At 36.0% G+C, this 16,991-nt stretch overlaps 1 protein-coding gene across 1 annotated transcript in view; it reads left to right on the top strand.

The window, feature by feature from the left end:
- The first annotated feature begins 12,942 nt into the window (after window positions 1-12,942).
- Window positions 12,943-16,991, top strand: part of FGD4 (FYVE, RhoGEF and PH domain containing 4) — a 224,280-nt gene continuing 220,231 nt past the window's right edge. Inside the window, 1 exon segment of the mRNA XM_037846493.1 lies at window positions 12,943-13,543. Coding sequence (XP_037702421.1) covers window positions 13,378-13,543 — 166 coding nt within the window. The 5' untranslated portion in view covers window positions 12,943-13,377.

Genomic DNA, 16,991 nt, shown 5'->3' with positions numbered 1-16,991 from the left:
TGTAAAGTTGCATCTTGCAATACCCCCTTATCCCAATGCAGCCATGATAGTCAACTCAAAATTTCTAAACTGTGACGTATGTACCACACTGTACTGAGATTATCAAAACCTCTAAAAGAAATCTGCAAAATATCAGCAGTAGACATTTTAATTAGTGAATATTGAAGTAAAATTAATTTAAGAACCCTACTGATACTTTCATAATTTGACTTCCTTTGAAGTTATAAATTATTAATAGTCAGTCAAATGTCACAGGAAGATTTGCCTCATTTAAAAGAGCTATTAGCCCAACATTGATAAGTGATTCGTATCTTCATATTTTCTTCCAAATAAATCAAAGGGGAAAGAAGTATTTAGCTCACTGAAATCCACTGACTGAAAATGTGGGCTGTCATATATAGTAAGCTATTCTGTACATAAGTAAGGGAGAAATAATATATATTAATTATTTCTGTTATTTTTGATAAACTAACAGTGGAAACCTGTAGACATGTCTGTCAAAGAGTAAAGGAGATGGATGCAAGAGAAATGGGTGGAAGCAAGATTCCTTAATTGGTAGATGCCTTTTTATATTGTTTTGATTCAGTTTCCACCATAGAAATATATCTTCAAAAATTAAAAATAAAATATGGGCTCTCCAAAACTTCACAGTGAAGCAGAAACGAAAAAGCACAAATTCTAGAGAAATATTTTTTTCTAAGACAGGCTACGTCAGCAAAAGGGTTTTTGAAAGCATGAGATTTTGTTCAAATTCTAGATTGATATAGATGAAATTCATTCATTCATTCACATAAACATTAATTTAGCACATGTTTATTGAGAACCTGTTTTGTGCCACACATTTGTCTGGGGACTTAGGATGCATCAGAGAACAAAACAAAAAAGGTGCATGCCTTCTTGAAGCTTGAATCACCTATCTAGAATAGATGGAGGAGGCATACAAAAAACAGTAAATATAATAAATGTATAAATACCCAAATACATTGGATGGTGAAACTTATGAAAAAAAGAAGAAAGTAGAACAGGGAAAAGAGATTATGCTAGGTTAGGGTGAGGAGAGAGTGAAATGCTACAATGTTAGATGTGGTCAGTGTGGGTTCAGTAAAGAAAAAGATGAAAATCACTATTTGCATCATGATTCCTCAATTTTTAAAAAAGTACTGCTACATTGTTCAAATATTTTCAGTATTTAGAAGTTATTTATCTAAAAATATCAAACATCAACAAAGATTAAACAATGGCATTTTCAAACACTAGTCCTAATGATTTTGGTTAACGATTATAAAATATGAATAGATTTTATTTCATTAAAATGTTGCTTAAAAATCATATTTATTTTAGAAATATGTGTCATGCCTTCTTCTCCTTGAATGAATGACCTTCTCAACCAAAGTTTCTAAAAAATTAAAGGCAGCTTTGAAAATATATTCTCACAAATATTCTTCCCCATACAAAGGTAAGCAAAGATATTACTAAATTTTTAAGCTTGCATTAGTTCATTGCTGAGTGTTACCATTTCTCTTAGAATTGTATGGATTCAAACATTAAATTTGGCTATTTCAGTAGGAATGACAGAAAGAATATATATGTATATTTAAAAGTCAGCCTTCTGTTTATTCACATGAATAGTTGTCCTAATTCTGGGTTACTTTACAGGAAAATAAAGGCCATGTTACTAAATATATTCCTATAAAAGAGAAAGGGCCTCATCAAATTACTTGCCGGAGTAAGTATGGATATGGTATAAAAATTAAAAAGACGAAAATAAAACCCAATTGATGAAAATCTTACCTAGTGAAAGTCTATTGAAAAATTTCCTATGAAGAATTCTCTAAATTGCTTCTTATTTCCAGCAGGTGCAAAAGTAAGGCTGACTTGGATTCAGGCATTAATTATGATAATCTGATTTTAATTACATACACCAGACTAAAGTGCTCCTTTAAGAGTTCTTTACCTGAAAATGGCTGTTTTCAAACTGGTGAATGGCAGCTTACCATTATCTATAACATCATTTGAGTTTCAAGTTGAACATTTTATGAGAAAAACAAGATTTTTGGAGATTCTTATCAGAAATACATTTTTATTGGATATTGAATACACCAAAGACCACATTTGAATACATTGTGCACATTACTGTTTAGTTTCTATATTTTTAAAAGATGTAAACCTTAAATTTAAAGGAAATTTTCTTGTTCAATAAACTTTTTTTGAACTTTGAAAGTGAGGTCAGACCAGAGAAATGGAATAACTTCATGTTTCTCCTGTTGAAATCAAAACTAAATGAGCTCCAGAGTTCATTTGGTTCCAACATACGAGAGTTCCTTCCTGTGCTGCCAGGAGACAGGAGGTCCTAGTTTACGAGGCCTCCACCCTTCCCGGCTGGCGGATACCTGGGGCGGCGGCGACAGTCCGCTGAAGCCGTGGGTACGACGGGGCGAGGGCTGTGGCAGAGGGGGAGACCACGGCAGCCGTGATGCTGGTTGCGGGGACGATAGCGAAGGGCGTCTTGACTGGTGCAGAAACAGGTTCTCTATTCTTACCCGAGCTACCTCCTGAAATCAGAACGACCAGCAACATCCCTTGAGATGTCAGATAGTGAGGGGCCAGATCCTGGTAAAGGGTGGACTGCAGATAAAAACGAAATCTGAAAAATTTTAGGAGGAAAACATAAGACATCATCTTCACTATTGTGGAATAAACAAAATTTCTTAAACAGAAGACAAGAATACTTGCCATAAATAAACAAATGGGCTTTACTGAAATTAAGAACTAATCAACCAAAGGCAACATTTGGAGAGTGAAAAATAGCACATAACAATGGAAGAAAAAACATGTGATACATTTCCTGACAAAAAGACTGGTGTCCAGATTATATCAACAACTCTATGTCCCATGTGTATATGAAATAGAAATGCATATATATCTTCACCAAAAAACCATGGACTGAAATAGCTATTTATAACAGCTTCAAATTAGCAACTATGCAGATAGTCATCAACAATAGAATGGATAAATATCTCACGGATTTTTTATTTACTGATTTTATAAATTAATTTATTTTTATTTATTAACAAAGTTAATTTAATCACAGAATGAGAATCAAAAGAATGAGAATGAAACTTGTGGGTCTGGCTATTTCACTCAACACTGTATACTTTAAGTATATAAAGTATAAAAAAAGGTGAAATTCATCTATGTTGCTATTTTCGGAGAGCTAGTGACAGAAATGAAGCTTCAGGGTGGTGATAATTTTCTGTTTCTTGATCTGGTTCTGATTGCAGGGCATGTTGAGTTTGTAAAAACTCAATGAACTGTTATTTTATGATATAAGCACTGTAACACATAAAAAAATTATAAGGAAGCAAATGCAATTCCTCACACTATAAATATATATAGTCCACAAAATTAAGACTTCCAAGGATGGATTTGTCAGCAATTTAGATGGATCTAAACAGAAATAAAGCAAATAGGAAGATAGGAGAGAATAAAATATCCAGAATGAAGCACACAGACAAAAATTCTTGGCAATTAGAGGAGACATAGTGGGGAAAAAAAGGTGCAAAATAACTGTAATTATAATCCTAAAAAGAGAGGAGATAGAAAATGGGTCAGAAACCATATCCAAACAGATGATGATAGACACCTGTAGTCTTCTATCAGTCAGCTTTTACTAATTTATGCTGTCGTAACAAACAGCTACAAATTTCTGATGGCTTACAACCTAAATGTATATTTCTTATTAAAGTAATGCTTCTGGCTTCTGTTGTCTCTATTAAAAAATTAGCTGTTTGTCTAAATGTTGACACTTTGAAAGCAATATTTAACTTTTGAAGGTAATATTTAACCTTCTTTGGCTTCATTTAAAATGTTCCTTAGTTGTGTTTCCTGTTTTCACTATAACGGGTGTGGTACATTGTATGACTGACCTCAAGCATTCACTCCACCTTCTCTCTGTCAAATTGACATCAGCCTTTTCAAAATGAAACAAGTGCACATGCCTTTTTCAGAGCCATTACACAATTCTGCTCTTGCTCTTTTCCTTCTGCCAGTTGATCTCTATGTCTGAGATAGGGGAGATTCTTCAGCCTGGGTCCTGGAATTAAGGGAGTATTGAACAGACCTACAGCCAATCTTCAAAGTCCATGAAATCTGAACAAGAAACAAATATCAAATAAAGACACTTTTAGACTTTAATGCACGGAGAGAAATTGTCAGCTGCACACTCTCATGAAATGAAGAAAGGCGATGATCTCAGATACAAGCACAGATACAGAAAAACACAGGAATAAAAAAAAAATTGAACATAACTGTGCGATGTAATTAGTATTTTTCAAAGCTATAGCTAAATAATTATGGAAGATTAAAAGGAAACATTTTCATTGAATTTGGATTGTGGATGAATGATGGAGGGAGAGAGCAATATTTTGAAAAATGAACTAAACCCAAATGTGGAATGTAAAACATCTTATGATAACAGTGTTTCATGAACAGAAACATATAGTTTGCTTACATCTGTGCATTTGAATAAAAAAATCCCTGTCAAAATAAAGCAAAAGACAAATGAGCTCCAAAGAGTTCAATGGGTGGGTATCAGTTTGTTCCTCTCTTATATTCTCTTGATAATAACATTGCACATGATCATTTAAACTATTTATTATTATTTATTATTTTATAAATAATTTAGTTACCACCAAAAATTACTGTGGCAGTCAGTAGATGAACATTTATTGACCACCTACTATACGCACCAATGGAATCTCAAAAATTCCTTCATGATCAACCAATTGAGCAAAATTATACCAGTTACCAAATATGAAAATCTGGAATATGTGCTGAAGTAATGGTATTCTTCTGGTACTTGCAGCCTTATACTGAATATCTTCAGTGCTGTTAGAGTATTCCCATTATTTAGGACAAATTAAAACAATATCATGTAGTTAAAAATGTACCAGATATGTACTCTGATAAAGCTGGAAAACAAACACAGTCTGTGACTGTCAATTTTCAGGTGGAAAACTGTGCATAAGTATTGAACAAATTATTCAAGAACTGATTGTGTTCTTAAATATCCTTTAGAGCAGCAAAGACATATGGTGAGAATTGACTGGGTAAGTGATGATCATACCATAGAGGCTGTGGAGGCAGTGTCAGCTTTTTAAGTTCAAGATCCTATTAACAGCTGAGACTTGCTCATGATACTTGTCCCTGGCCACGCTTCTCTTTGTCCTTGGACAGAGGTTACATCTCTGCCACAAGCCAGGAAGTTTGGGCGACGCCTGCTCAGTTCAGGATAAAAACATCGATTTCACCTGGAATAAATCAGATTATTCTCCTTCAGATTGGCCATAGATGAGGCTCTGCCAAGCCCTTTCATTCATTTATTCCCCAAATATTTTTTCTCTTCTCCTAGTAATAAAAACAATACATATACCTTGTAGCAAATTTAGAAAATGTGAAAAAGATAATAAAACTCACCTATAATCTCATCTCTTAAGGAAAACTATTGACATTTTGGTCCCTTTCCTTGAATCATGCTGAATACACTATTTTGAATCCTGCTTTTATTCTCTTAACATTCTATAGTGAATATTTTTATGTTATTAACATTTTTCAACTACAGTATTTTTAAGGCTGGCGTAATATTCTACAAGATAGGTAAAGTATACTTTTAAAAATACTCTCATTATTGGTAAAATTATGCATAATTTTACCTGTACAGTGATGTCATTAGTATCTTTATACAGGAATTGTCTAAATTTCTGACTATTTATGGTCTATTCTTTGAAGAGGAATTACTGTTAGCATACATGACAATTTTCCTTTCATTTATTATTATGACACTTTTTCCTCTCAGATATTTTTATTAGAAGATATTTAACTGAGTATTTTACTACAGGCAAGCCACTATGCAAGATGCTGCAGAGGATACAAATACGAATTAGACAGAGGATACAAATATGAATTAGACAGACTGACTCAAGACGTCTATAATCTACAAAGGAAACTCAGACAAATATATATATATATGTCTATATATAGATATATATATAGCTATAATTTATGGCAGAAAGGGATACATCCCATGAACTTACGTCTGAATTGAGCTTTGGAAACTCAACAATTAGGAAAGTGTTTTCTCATAATGACAGAAAGTTGAAGCACGGAAATACTTATAACTTGTTTTAAAAATATTTCTGATTACCAATACATTAAAATGTTTATTAGATATCCGTGCATGCCTACTTTGAAAAAAAAGCTATTGAAAATATTTCATAAAAAATATCCTTGTTTTCAGTTTATAGTTTGTTACTTTTCAGGGGATAGATCAAGATATTTTGAATACGGTTATTTTGTATCCTATTCATGCAGACCTATGTGGGCTACTGCAAATACCCTTTAGATGTGTGGGCCTTGTGGTAAAGTAATATGTCACTGGAGAAAGATGTAAATTTAGAATTATAGGTCAACACTATTATCTTTAGCCCCAATGTGTCACCTTATGTCAACATTGTCATGGTATGTACAAAAGCTTAATACAACAGAGCTTAAAGCACAGTTTTTAATGATATTTTAATCATTTTTCAAAATAAAATGAACCTTTTATATGTGTTTCTTATATTCATCTAGATTAGGGATCGGCAAATTTTCCTTTAAAAGGCCAGATAGTAAATATTTTCGGATTTGCTGACCATATGGTCTCAGTCACAACTACTCAACTGTGTTATTGTAGTGTGAAAACAGCTGTAGACTGCTGTCTGGGGTCAATAAAATTTTATTTCTGGACACAGGAATTTGAATTTTACATAATTTTCATGTTATAGACTCTTTATTTCTTTCAACAATTTAAAAACATTAAAAACCATTCTTCATTCATGAGCCATACAAATATAACAGGTGGTGGGCCAGATTTGGCTCCCAGGTCATTTGCCTACCCCTTATCTAAATGATCTCATTAAAAAGCAATACGAATGCATGCTAAAATAAAACCTTGCTAAATGGCAATAATAAAACATTAAAAACAATATAAAAATATAATTTCACAACTTAAATGCTTTCTTAAAATTTGGATAGACTATTTTCCCTATATCATTTAGTATGCTTTTGGTCATAGTAAATAAAAACCTGATTGATAAGGACAGTTATCTTGTTGCTTTTCAAGAAATCAAGACATTAGAATGTTTCAGAGATGATTCATTAGCGTGTTGAACTCATCAGTGACCCAGGTTCCTCCAGTCTGCTCTTCACCCTCAGAAGATAGGCAATGTCTTCCCTCCTCTTCACAAAATGGCTACAGCAGCTCAGAACTTGCATCTGTATCTTCACAAAACTAAATTGAAAATCAGGAAGAGAAGGGAGATGATGGGTAAGGGACTGGTTCCTTTCATTGTGTTGTTTTTTGCTTGTTTGTTTGTTTTTGTTTTTGCCCTTAGCGGATTTCCCTTCTAGACTCACTGAGCAGAACCTGGTCACATATCCCCCCAAACCAATAACTGGCAAAGGAAAACAGACTCACCGTGATCACCTGACCGCATTCAGCTTCCCTGGAGCTTTATGATAAAGGAGCACAATTTGTCTGACCACATTGCTGCCAACATTCAAATGAAATAGGATTTTGTTAGCAAGGAAAAGGATGGTAGACAACCTTGCTTGCCACAATATTTTAATTGTAATCTTTAATTTTTAATTAATCTATGAAGTAATATATTTAAGATGTATAAGACCAAATTAACAGGAAAAAAATACATTTTATTGAATGAGATATGGAACTTTTTATAATTCCAAAATAAATTTTCTAACCTCTTCATCCACCCCACCACTAGTTCACTCTTGATCACTAGTTCACTTTTTTTAAACTCAATTTTACTGAGATATATTCACATACCTAACAATCATCCAAAGTGTACAATCAGTTGTTCACAGTATTATCATATAGTTGTGCATTCATCCCCAAAATCAAGTTTTTGAACATTTTCATTCCTCCAAAAAATAAAAAAAATAAGAATAAAAATAAAAGTAAAAGAGAACACTCAAAACATCTCATATTCCTTTTCTTTCCCTGTTATTCAATTACCGTTTGTCCCCTTTTTTCCTACTCATCTGTCCATACCCTGGATTAAGGGAGTGTGAGCCACAAGATTTTCACAGTCACAGAGTCACACCATACAAGTTATATAGTTATATGATCATCTTCAAGAATCAAGGATATTGGATTGCAGTTCAACAGTTTCAGGTATTTCCTTCTAGCTATTCTAATAGACTAAAACTAAAAAGGGATATCTGTATAATGCATAAGAGTAACCTCCAGAATGACCTCTTGACTCCATTTCAGATCTCTTAGCCACTGAGACTTTATTTTGTTTCATTTCTCTTCCCCCTTTTGGTCAGGAAGGCTTTCTCAAACCCATGATGCCGAGTCCAGACTCATCCCTGGGAGTCATGTCCCATGTTGCCAGGGGGATTTATACCCCTGGGAGTCATGTCCCAGGTAGCGGGGAGGGCAGTGAGTTTACCTGCCAAGTGGGCTTAGAGAGAGACCAGCCACATCTGAGCAACTAGTTCACTACTGATCAATTCTAGAATATTTTATCTTAAAGACTATGCCTTTCCTAGCAATAAATAAGTAAATTAATTAATTAAAAATTTGATATTGATTAAAGGAAATTTGCTTAAATCAGGAACATAGAGAAAATTTTAGAAAAAGCCTAATAGAAAAAATATGTAAAATACACACATACATATGTTTACATGTTTCATCTATTTTGAGATGCATTTTTTATTTTTTCATTTTAACATCTCTGAAATTGGGACACATCCTATAATCAATGGGATCATATAATTGCCAAAGGCCAGATGGATACTGATAAAAATTAAAAAAAAAAAATACCATCACTGTCTGTGCATGTGTAAAGTTGGTTATTGAATTATGTATATAGTAAGTCTGCATGTGTTCAGCTTAAAAGTCATTTAAAATGTCTACAAAGAGATGTCACTATAAACTGGAATTAAAATAAAAATTCCAGGATATATACAGAAAGACCCAGAAACTGAGTAGTGGGTGAAAATGTGATATTTGTAATGCAAAAATTGTCATTGGAGGAATGACTGTATTTCCATATTTCCTTGAAAAAAATCAAGTGTTTTTGAATCCAAAGAAAAGATGATACCTATAAATAGATTAAGCTGTGTTACTTCTTTAGATAAGTGTGAAACAATTTTTTTATCACATACCAATCAACACAGAGGCAGAGAAATTGCCAAATTCCTCAGCATAGATTTAAAAAAATTGAAACAAGATTCACTGAATGATCATCAAAACATTTTGTCATGATTAAATTGTCAGTTTCTTTCTTTCTTGGTTCTTCTTACAATTGTTGGCCTTTTATATCTGATGAAATAGAATATATGCCTGAGAATTCATATAATCCATAAATGCAGCCCCTTGGACTAATAAACTTATCTTTTACATTCTGGACCCAGTCACTTCACATGTTTCCTACCATTTTATAGCACTAAAGTGGCCTGTTTAAACCATATGGTGGTCTTAGAGCATCAATTAACAGTACTGCTAATTAACCAAAATAATTGATAAGATATGGAAAGCTCAAATATTCATTCTTACCTTTGTGTTTCCTGGTCAGGAAAGAGGCAGAGGAATATAGAATTGCTTTCCATCATTCTATGCCATAATTGTCCTGGCTCCAGGGTGAGAGTTCTGTAGTTTTTGGATAGGAAACATTTAACAAAACACTGATCACCTCCTTTTTAAGAGCAATAGTGGTCAATTTACGTGCAAGGCCAAAATCTTGTATCATGTCAGTCAGGTGGCCCCTTAAATCTAAGAAATGTGTACCCTGGCCAAATGGAGGAGGCCAAAGGATTTAGAAAAAAATATATATGAATACATTTGCCTCAAGAAAGCCATTAATATGTGCAATGCATAGTCAAATATAAAGGAATTAAAATGTTAGAAATTATACAATGCTATCATCCATATGTACATATAAACTTTATGGAAAGCTCAAATTGTGTCAACTCAAAATATCAGATTGCTAAATTCCTATTAAATAAATGTATCATCTACCTCAAATGGATCCTCATGAAATTATCTTCTGTATATCAACTCCCTAATGCTACTACACAAAGTCAGCATGACTCACACCTTTTAGTGACCTTTATTTTACTGACATTTATATAAATTCCTACCCAGTGAGAGAATCAAAGTGAATAAATAATAAGTTTATACTTCATTTTACTGAGAAAATAACACAATTTTCCATCAAAGCTTTCATCAAAGCTTCCTCTTTCTGTAAGATTAAAATGACTGTATCTGCAGCAAAGTTTTGATTTCTCTTCAAGTTTTGATTTCTCTTTCAAGTTTTGGAATTGATGTTGTATCAGTAGCTGATAAGTTATTGACCATTATTCTTGATCCTGAGTATTCAAAATTCTTCTCCTGAGTATTCTCTTGAGGTTTAACCTTGCTTAATAGGCTTTAGATAAATCTCAGAGACTGGCTGTGTCTTTACAATGAAATTGAATGTTTGTTTAACACATTTTAACTAGAATGAAAAGATGTGTATCAATTTACATATCCTTTTAGCTACATTGGAAAACAAATATAAAAATAAAATTTAAGGAACATGAATCATTCCATAGTCTTCCTATGCATCCTTCTTGTCTGAATTAATCTGTTATTTTCTGGGGGGATGGGTGATTCTGGGCCCCCGGCTTTCCATGCAGTGGCTCCATTGTAGTCTAGGATTCACAGCCTCCGCTGTGCTCCAGCTGGCAGTCAGAAAACAGGGAGTGAAGAGTTTCATGATGAATTTTCAGAAGCCAGTCTGGAGATAGCAAATATCACTACTGCCCACCAAATTTTGACTAGAATTCAGTTATCTGGCTCCACCTAACAGCACAAGAAGGTTTAAATGTGGTCTCCTTGTGTTCCCAAGGAAAATGATATGGGGTTTAGTGACCATACATCCTTGTCCCAGCCACAAAGACATGGAGTGTAAGCACCCGTCTGTTGCATTCATCTGTATTCCCAGTAATTAGCATAGTGTTCATTCAATATGCATTAATGAATTAGTGGAAAACTTCCTCTAGCTATTTTAACAAACAAAATACTATAGTAAGACTAGAAGTACAATATTTAAGAACAAACAAATTTCTGTTGACTCCATTCAGTTAGTGTTGCCAAGCATAGTCATCAAATGCAAAGTCCCTTTGAAACGGTTTCTATCAGAAAATCAGCAGCAGCAACACCAATTGAAGTAATAGATGATGTACACATTATAAAACACTCCGAGAATTAGACATCCACCAATGCGAGCTAATATATTATTAGGCAAATGTGAACAACTTGAACCAAGAAAAGAAATAGAACTACATATAAGGTAAGCACCTAAAAATGTCCAAATCCAAGCACAAAACTGTGGCCAACATAGTTGTGGTATGATACCTTTTTGCCCCATGCAGGTGTATATACTGCAGTTCTCCACGAAAGAGTTATCTACTGAGAAAAGTATTTCTCTGTGGGTGTACGGAGCGGTGGTGGTGGTGTGGGGGGGGTGAAGAGATTTCATTTAAGTCAAATAAGCAGTAACTGGTTCTCTAAAAGAAGATTACCATCATCTTCTAACTTAAAAATAAGTTAAAAATAACCTAAAAATAGGTTGCTCTAAGCTAGGTTGCAGGTACAGTTTTATTAACTGCAACATCACCTTTTGTATTGAGCCAAATAAATTGTTAGAAATTTGCACTTATAGTTAACTTATGTATATGGAGGTTAAAAACCATTTCTGTATTAATTTCTATCTGAAAGTATGTTTAAATTATTTCTGATACTATATGCCATGGTAGATAGATAACACTGCAATTACATGGAAAGAGAAACAATAATTAGGTGTACTATAGTGATAGAAGGATAATAATTCTTAAGGGAGCAAAGTCCTTTAAGAAGTTCTGAATGGATGCATAAAAAGTTAGGGGATGATGTTTATTGAGGTAGCAGCCAACCCCACTAAGGTTTCTTGATGAGCTACACTTCAGGAAGCTGGAGGAGATGTCACTTGGGTGAAGGACCATCTGAAGAAACTGGGATGGCTTCCAAGATGGAAGTGATGACTGGGAAGTCTGTGGGCTCCATCGGGGGTACTTGGAATGCTGCCCTTTGCCTCTGTATCTTTCTATGTTTGGAATACAGACTTTTCCTTATTAGAGACAGTAGTGAATTTTTAAATGCAGGTAATAAAGCCAATTTAAAATGTATTTTATTTAATTTGGTATTTAGCTGGTGTGTGTGTGTGTGTGTGTGTTTGGCGTCACAAATTAAAAGAACTCTCAAGTCCTGAAACAGTTCATGGTGATGGAGGATCTGATATCTGATATCTTCTGGAAACCTGTGAATTGTTAGCTCCACCTCTTCTCTGTTACGTTGACACACCACTTCGCCGTTTCCTGGATGGTTTGGTTCAGTGGGAATAGGATAGACTTTGGTGCTGACACTCGGGTAGGGAAATCTACCTTTGCAGCGCTGTGGATTGCAGGTTCCGCACCTCGGTGTCCTAACCTCAAATACTTATCTCACTGCATAGTTCTGGGACATCAAAAAGACTATTTCCAATTGCTCAGCCCAGCTGCTAGAGACACATAGGTGACCCTGAGCGTGTGGCTGTGCGTCATGGCAAGACCCTGGACAGAGTCCACGGTAGCTCTAATTCTTTTTTATCTCTTCCATCTCGTCCCTAATCCAGTTTGCGGCTCGCAGGTGAGCGCGGGGGAACTTCCCTGCAGCCCAGGTGTGCGGCCGCAGGTGCGCTCAGGCCAGGCCGCCCTCAGCCAATCGGGGAGCCCGTGGGGCAGGGCAGATCGGGGGCGGCGCCAAGGGCGCTCCTCTCGGCTCAGCACAGCGTGTCCTTGGCTGCTTCCCCGCCGGGAGGAGGAGGCGGCAGCGCAAACAAGCTGATCTCAGGCCTCTCTCCGCGTCCTGCCCCCGGGGGCCTCGGCGATTGGCTCCAGAAAAGGAGCGAGTGGAGAAGTCTCGGCCGGGCCGCCGCAGTAGCCGCATCAGGTGAGTGCGGGAGCCGCAGCGACCGAGACGTCGCGGCTGGCGCAGAAGGAGCGCAGCCAAACTCTCGGCGTGCCCGGAGCGTCCCGGGGAGGCAGGGGCGACCAGGCATTTACCAAGGAGACGCCGGAGCGGAGGGGCGGCGGCGAGGAGCAGCAGCCCTGGAGTCCCCCTCCAGAGTCGCGTCGGGCCTGGGCGTGCAGGCGACGCCCCCCGGGGTCCAGTCACCGCTGCGGAGCCGGCTGAACGCTGACTCGCAGCCAGACCAGGGCGGGAGAGAAAGAGGAGCAGCGAGCCAGGCGGGCGTGATGAGCGGCGAGGGCACCTACAACTTCAGGCGGGTGGCGATCCGGCGGAAGTCCAACCCCTCCTACCTGCCGCCCGGGACGCCCCGGCCCTGGAGCAAGCCCTCGGCTGTCCTGGCGCGGGTCGAGGCGCCCGCCTCCAGGGGCCAGGCGCACGCGGAAGCCACAGGTAAGCGCCGTGGGGGACGCGGGGAGCCGCGATGTCGCCCGGAGGGAGGCGCCGAGCGCTCAGCAGTCGCGCCCCTTCGTCGGCTGCGCGGGGGACCAGCCGGGGACACCCCTCTCTTAACTATTTGTCTTAACTATTTGTCCCTTCCCCCAAAGCACCTTGGGCAGGAACTCGCCTAGTCCTGAGCTTGCCCCGGAGGTCACTTCTCAGAAAATTCCGGAAGTAAAGATATAATTATTTTTAAGATTATAAGGCCCATTTTCTCGATACTGAATTTTTAGTTTCTTAGCTAAATTTCCTTCTTTCGGCAGAGCTTGTGAAGTACTGGTACAGTGAGTGGGGAGATGTAGGATGAAGAGGCTGATGTCCATCCTTGCTGTAGAAAGGCTTCGGACCAGCGGTCCTTAGTGCCTCGGGTTTTCCTTTTAATACAAACACTTAATTCCCTCCCACCTGCAACTTACTCGTGAGAAAACAAGTTCTTCATATAAGTAAATTGAATTCGTATTGCTGCTTTCACATTAATAGATTCAGATATCAGTAATGCAATAAGTATTTTGAGTTCTGAATTTTCATGAATCTAGGAACTGAAGTTCTCAAGATAATTTTCTCAAACCCACCTTACCTTCATCCTGTAAAAGTGTTCCGTTCTTTCCAAGGCTGGATTGAAACGACCCTTTCTGTGCTCCTATTATCTGGGAGCCAGAGATGTCTCATAGGTAGACCAATTTATGAGGAAAAACTCTAAAGGAGCAGAAATCCAAATACTTTTATTTTCAGTCGCACGTTTTGTATTGATTAAGCAAAGCTGTTATGATGGTTTGAATATAAATACTGAAGATTTAAAATGTTCCTTTCTGGTCCTTTTCCTGAAGTTGTAGTGGGTGTAGGGCAGAAAAACATGGTGGATGACAACTTCACAAATTTATGGTCACATTAGAAACGGGCAGTAATTGTGCTGTGTTAAAAAAAAAAAAAAAAAAAGGTAAACAAGTAACCTTAGCTCTTTAGGTCTCAATTTTCTCATCTGCAAAATGAGGACACTGGTGAAATAATCTCTGAAATCTCTTCCACTTTTAGATGTGATTCATTCTAAAACAAGTACAGTACTAGTTTATCAAAGAATGTTTTCTTCCTTATCAAGTGGAAATGCTTTGCTTTGTTTTGAAGTTAACTTATTCATGAATTATTTTCAAATTAATTTCATCTACTGTCTGATTTTTTAATCATCAACTGTTTTCACAGCACTTAAAATCACCTTGATTGATTTCAAATCACTTAAAATCACCTTGGCTCAAACCCTTTGAGTAGGTGAACAAATGATTCAGTGTCCTCCTAGAAGTAAGGGGGAGTGGAATTGTACTGGTCTATAAATTGTTTCTACAAGGCAGTTGTGCTTTTAGAAGGAAGATCCCCTTTTTTCCTTTTTTTAAAATTTCAATTAAAAAAATCCAGAATTTTTTTTTTTTTTTGAGATAGAGAACTTAACAGTAACTTTTCTACAGCTGTTACATTGTTTCGATGTTGTCAACTGGCTGAAACTCAAAGTTCTTGCTGCAAAGTAATTACTGTATCTTACTGGGTACAATTAGTCCCCTTTCCATGATCTGTAGCCTTAAAAGTAGAAAGATCTAGTGTTTTGACAAATAGTGTTCAGCTGCTGGGTGACCACGCCCTATTCCATGGTTCTGGGTAAAAAAAGGGGCTTAGAAAGCCTTACCTCTTTCAACCAAATCTGCCTCGCTACAAGTTTACACCAGTCAATTATTCTAAATTAGGGTCTGCTTCCATCAAAAAGTTAAAGTAGGTTTAGATTAAATTCCCAAGAGGTGCCAATTCATTCTGTGATACCTTGAAAAGTATTTGCATTTTAAACTCACAAAATGTAGAACCCTTACAGAGCTGAAATTACTCAGTTGCATATATTATCCTGAGTGAGAGTGGCCTGCCAATTTACTGTCTTGCCTGGTTTTGTAATCGAGGTTTCACTTGCCCTGCATAATGAGTTGGAGAGTTTTGCTTTGTTTCTTCCAGTTCTCTGGAAAAGTTTGTGTAAGAGTGGAATAATCTACCCATTTGAAGGATTGCTTGAATTTGCCAGTGATGATGTTGGGACCTACTCTTTTCTCTGAGCAACGATTAACTAGTGGTTCACTTTCTTTAATGCTGATAAACTTTCTAATTGAGTCAGTATGGGTCATTATATTTTTCTAGAACTATGATCATTTCTTTTAGATTTTCAATTTATTATAAAGCTTTTTATAATATCCTATATTTATAACCTATGTATTTGAATTATTCCTTTCTTTTAATTCCTAATATTATTTGTGTGAGCCTTCTCATTTTTCTTGATCAAATTCAACAGAGAGTAATGAATTTTATGAGCATTTTCAAAGAAACCAACATTTGGCTAGTATTGTTTCTGTTCCATTACTATCTCTTCTTATCTTCACGATCTTCCTTTTACTTTCTTTAGAATTAGTCCTTTTTTCTGTACTTCCTAAACTTAATGCTTAGTTCATTAATTCTCATCTTTTTCCTTTTATAAAACATTTCAGATCATAAGGTTCACTGCATCCTTCGAATTGATATGTAATATTTTATTCATTTGTAAGTATTTTAACATTTTCACTATGATCCTTGAATTATTCACAAGTATGATTTTAAATTTCCAAGTGTATCAGCATTTAAAACTTACTTTGTTATTGACTTATACCTTAATATTGTTGTCCAAAAAAATGTAGTTTCTGTGAACTACTACTATCTTGAAATTTGCTGCAATTTATTTTATAACTTAGTAATTGATCAATTTTTAAAATAGATGGTCTATGTGTGCTTAAGAAGTTTGTGTATTCTCAAATATTGGGTGTCAGGTTTTATGTATGTTCTTTTAATCAATTGTTAACTGTGAGTTAACATCTTCTTATCTTTACTAATTTTTCTGTTTAACCTGTTGAGAGCAGTTGTTACGTCTTATTATAAAGATGGATTTGTCCATTTTCTGCTATAATTCTGTCAACTTTTGCTTTATATTTTGAGGCTATTTTATAAAGTCTATTTAAATTAAAGGTTGTTTAGCTTCTGGATGATCAAACCTTTTATTATGATGTAATGGTCCTTATTATGAATTAATCATATTTGTCTTAAAGTCTAATTTGCCTGACACTAATTTAACTATTCCAGCTCTTTTTCAGGTTAGCATTTTCCTGACATATCTTTTTTCCAGGCCTCTATTTTCAACCTTTCTGCCCTTATATTTTAGATCTGCTTTATTGTAAACAGTGTAAAGTAGTTTTTTTGTTGTTGTTAAATCCGATAGTATAATTTAACAGTTGAATTTGGTTCATTCATATTTTGATTACTGATATTCTTGTAATTATTTCTGTCATCCCATTTTGTGCTTTTTATTTGTCTAGCTTTTTCTATGCCTCTTCCTTTTTTCCTATCC

The sequence above is a fragment of the Choloepus didactylus genome, chromosome 8 (assembly GCF_015220235.1).
Source record: "Choloepus didactylus isolate mChoDid1 chromosome 8, mChoDid1.pri, whole genome shotgun sequence".
NCBI classification, from domain to species: Eukaryota; Metazoa; Chordata; class Mammalia; order Pilosa; family Megalonychidae; genus Choloepus; species Choloepus didactylus.
Note: the sequence above shows the minus strand (reverse complement) of the source record. Positions and strands in the feature narration are given on the sequence as shown.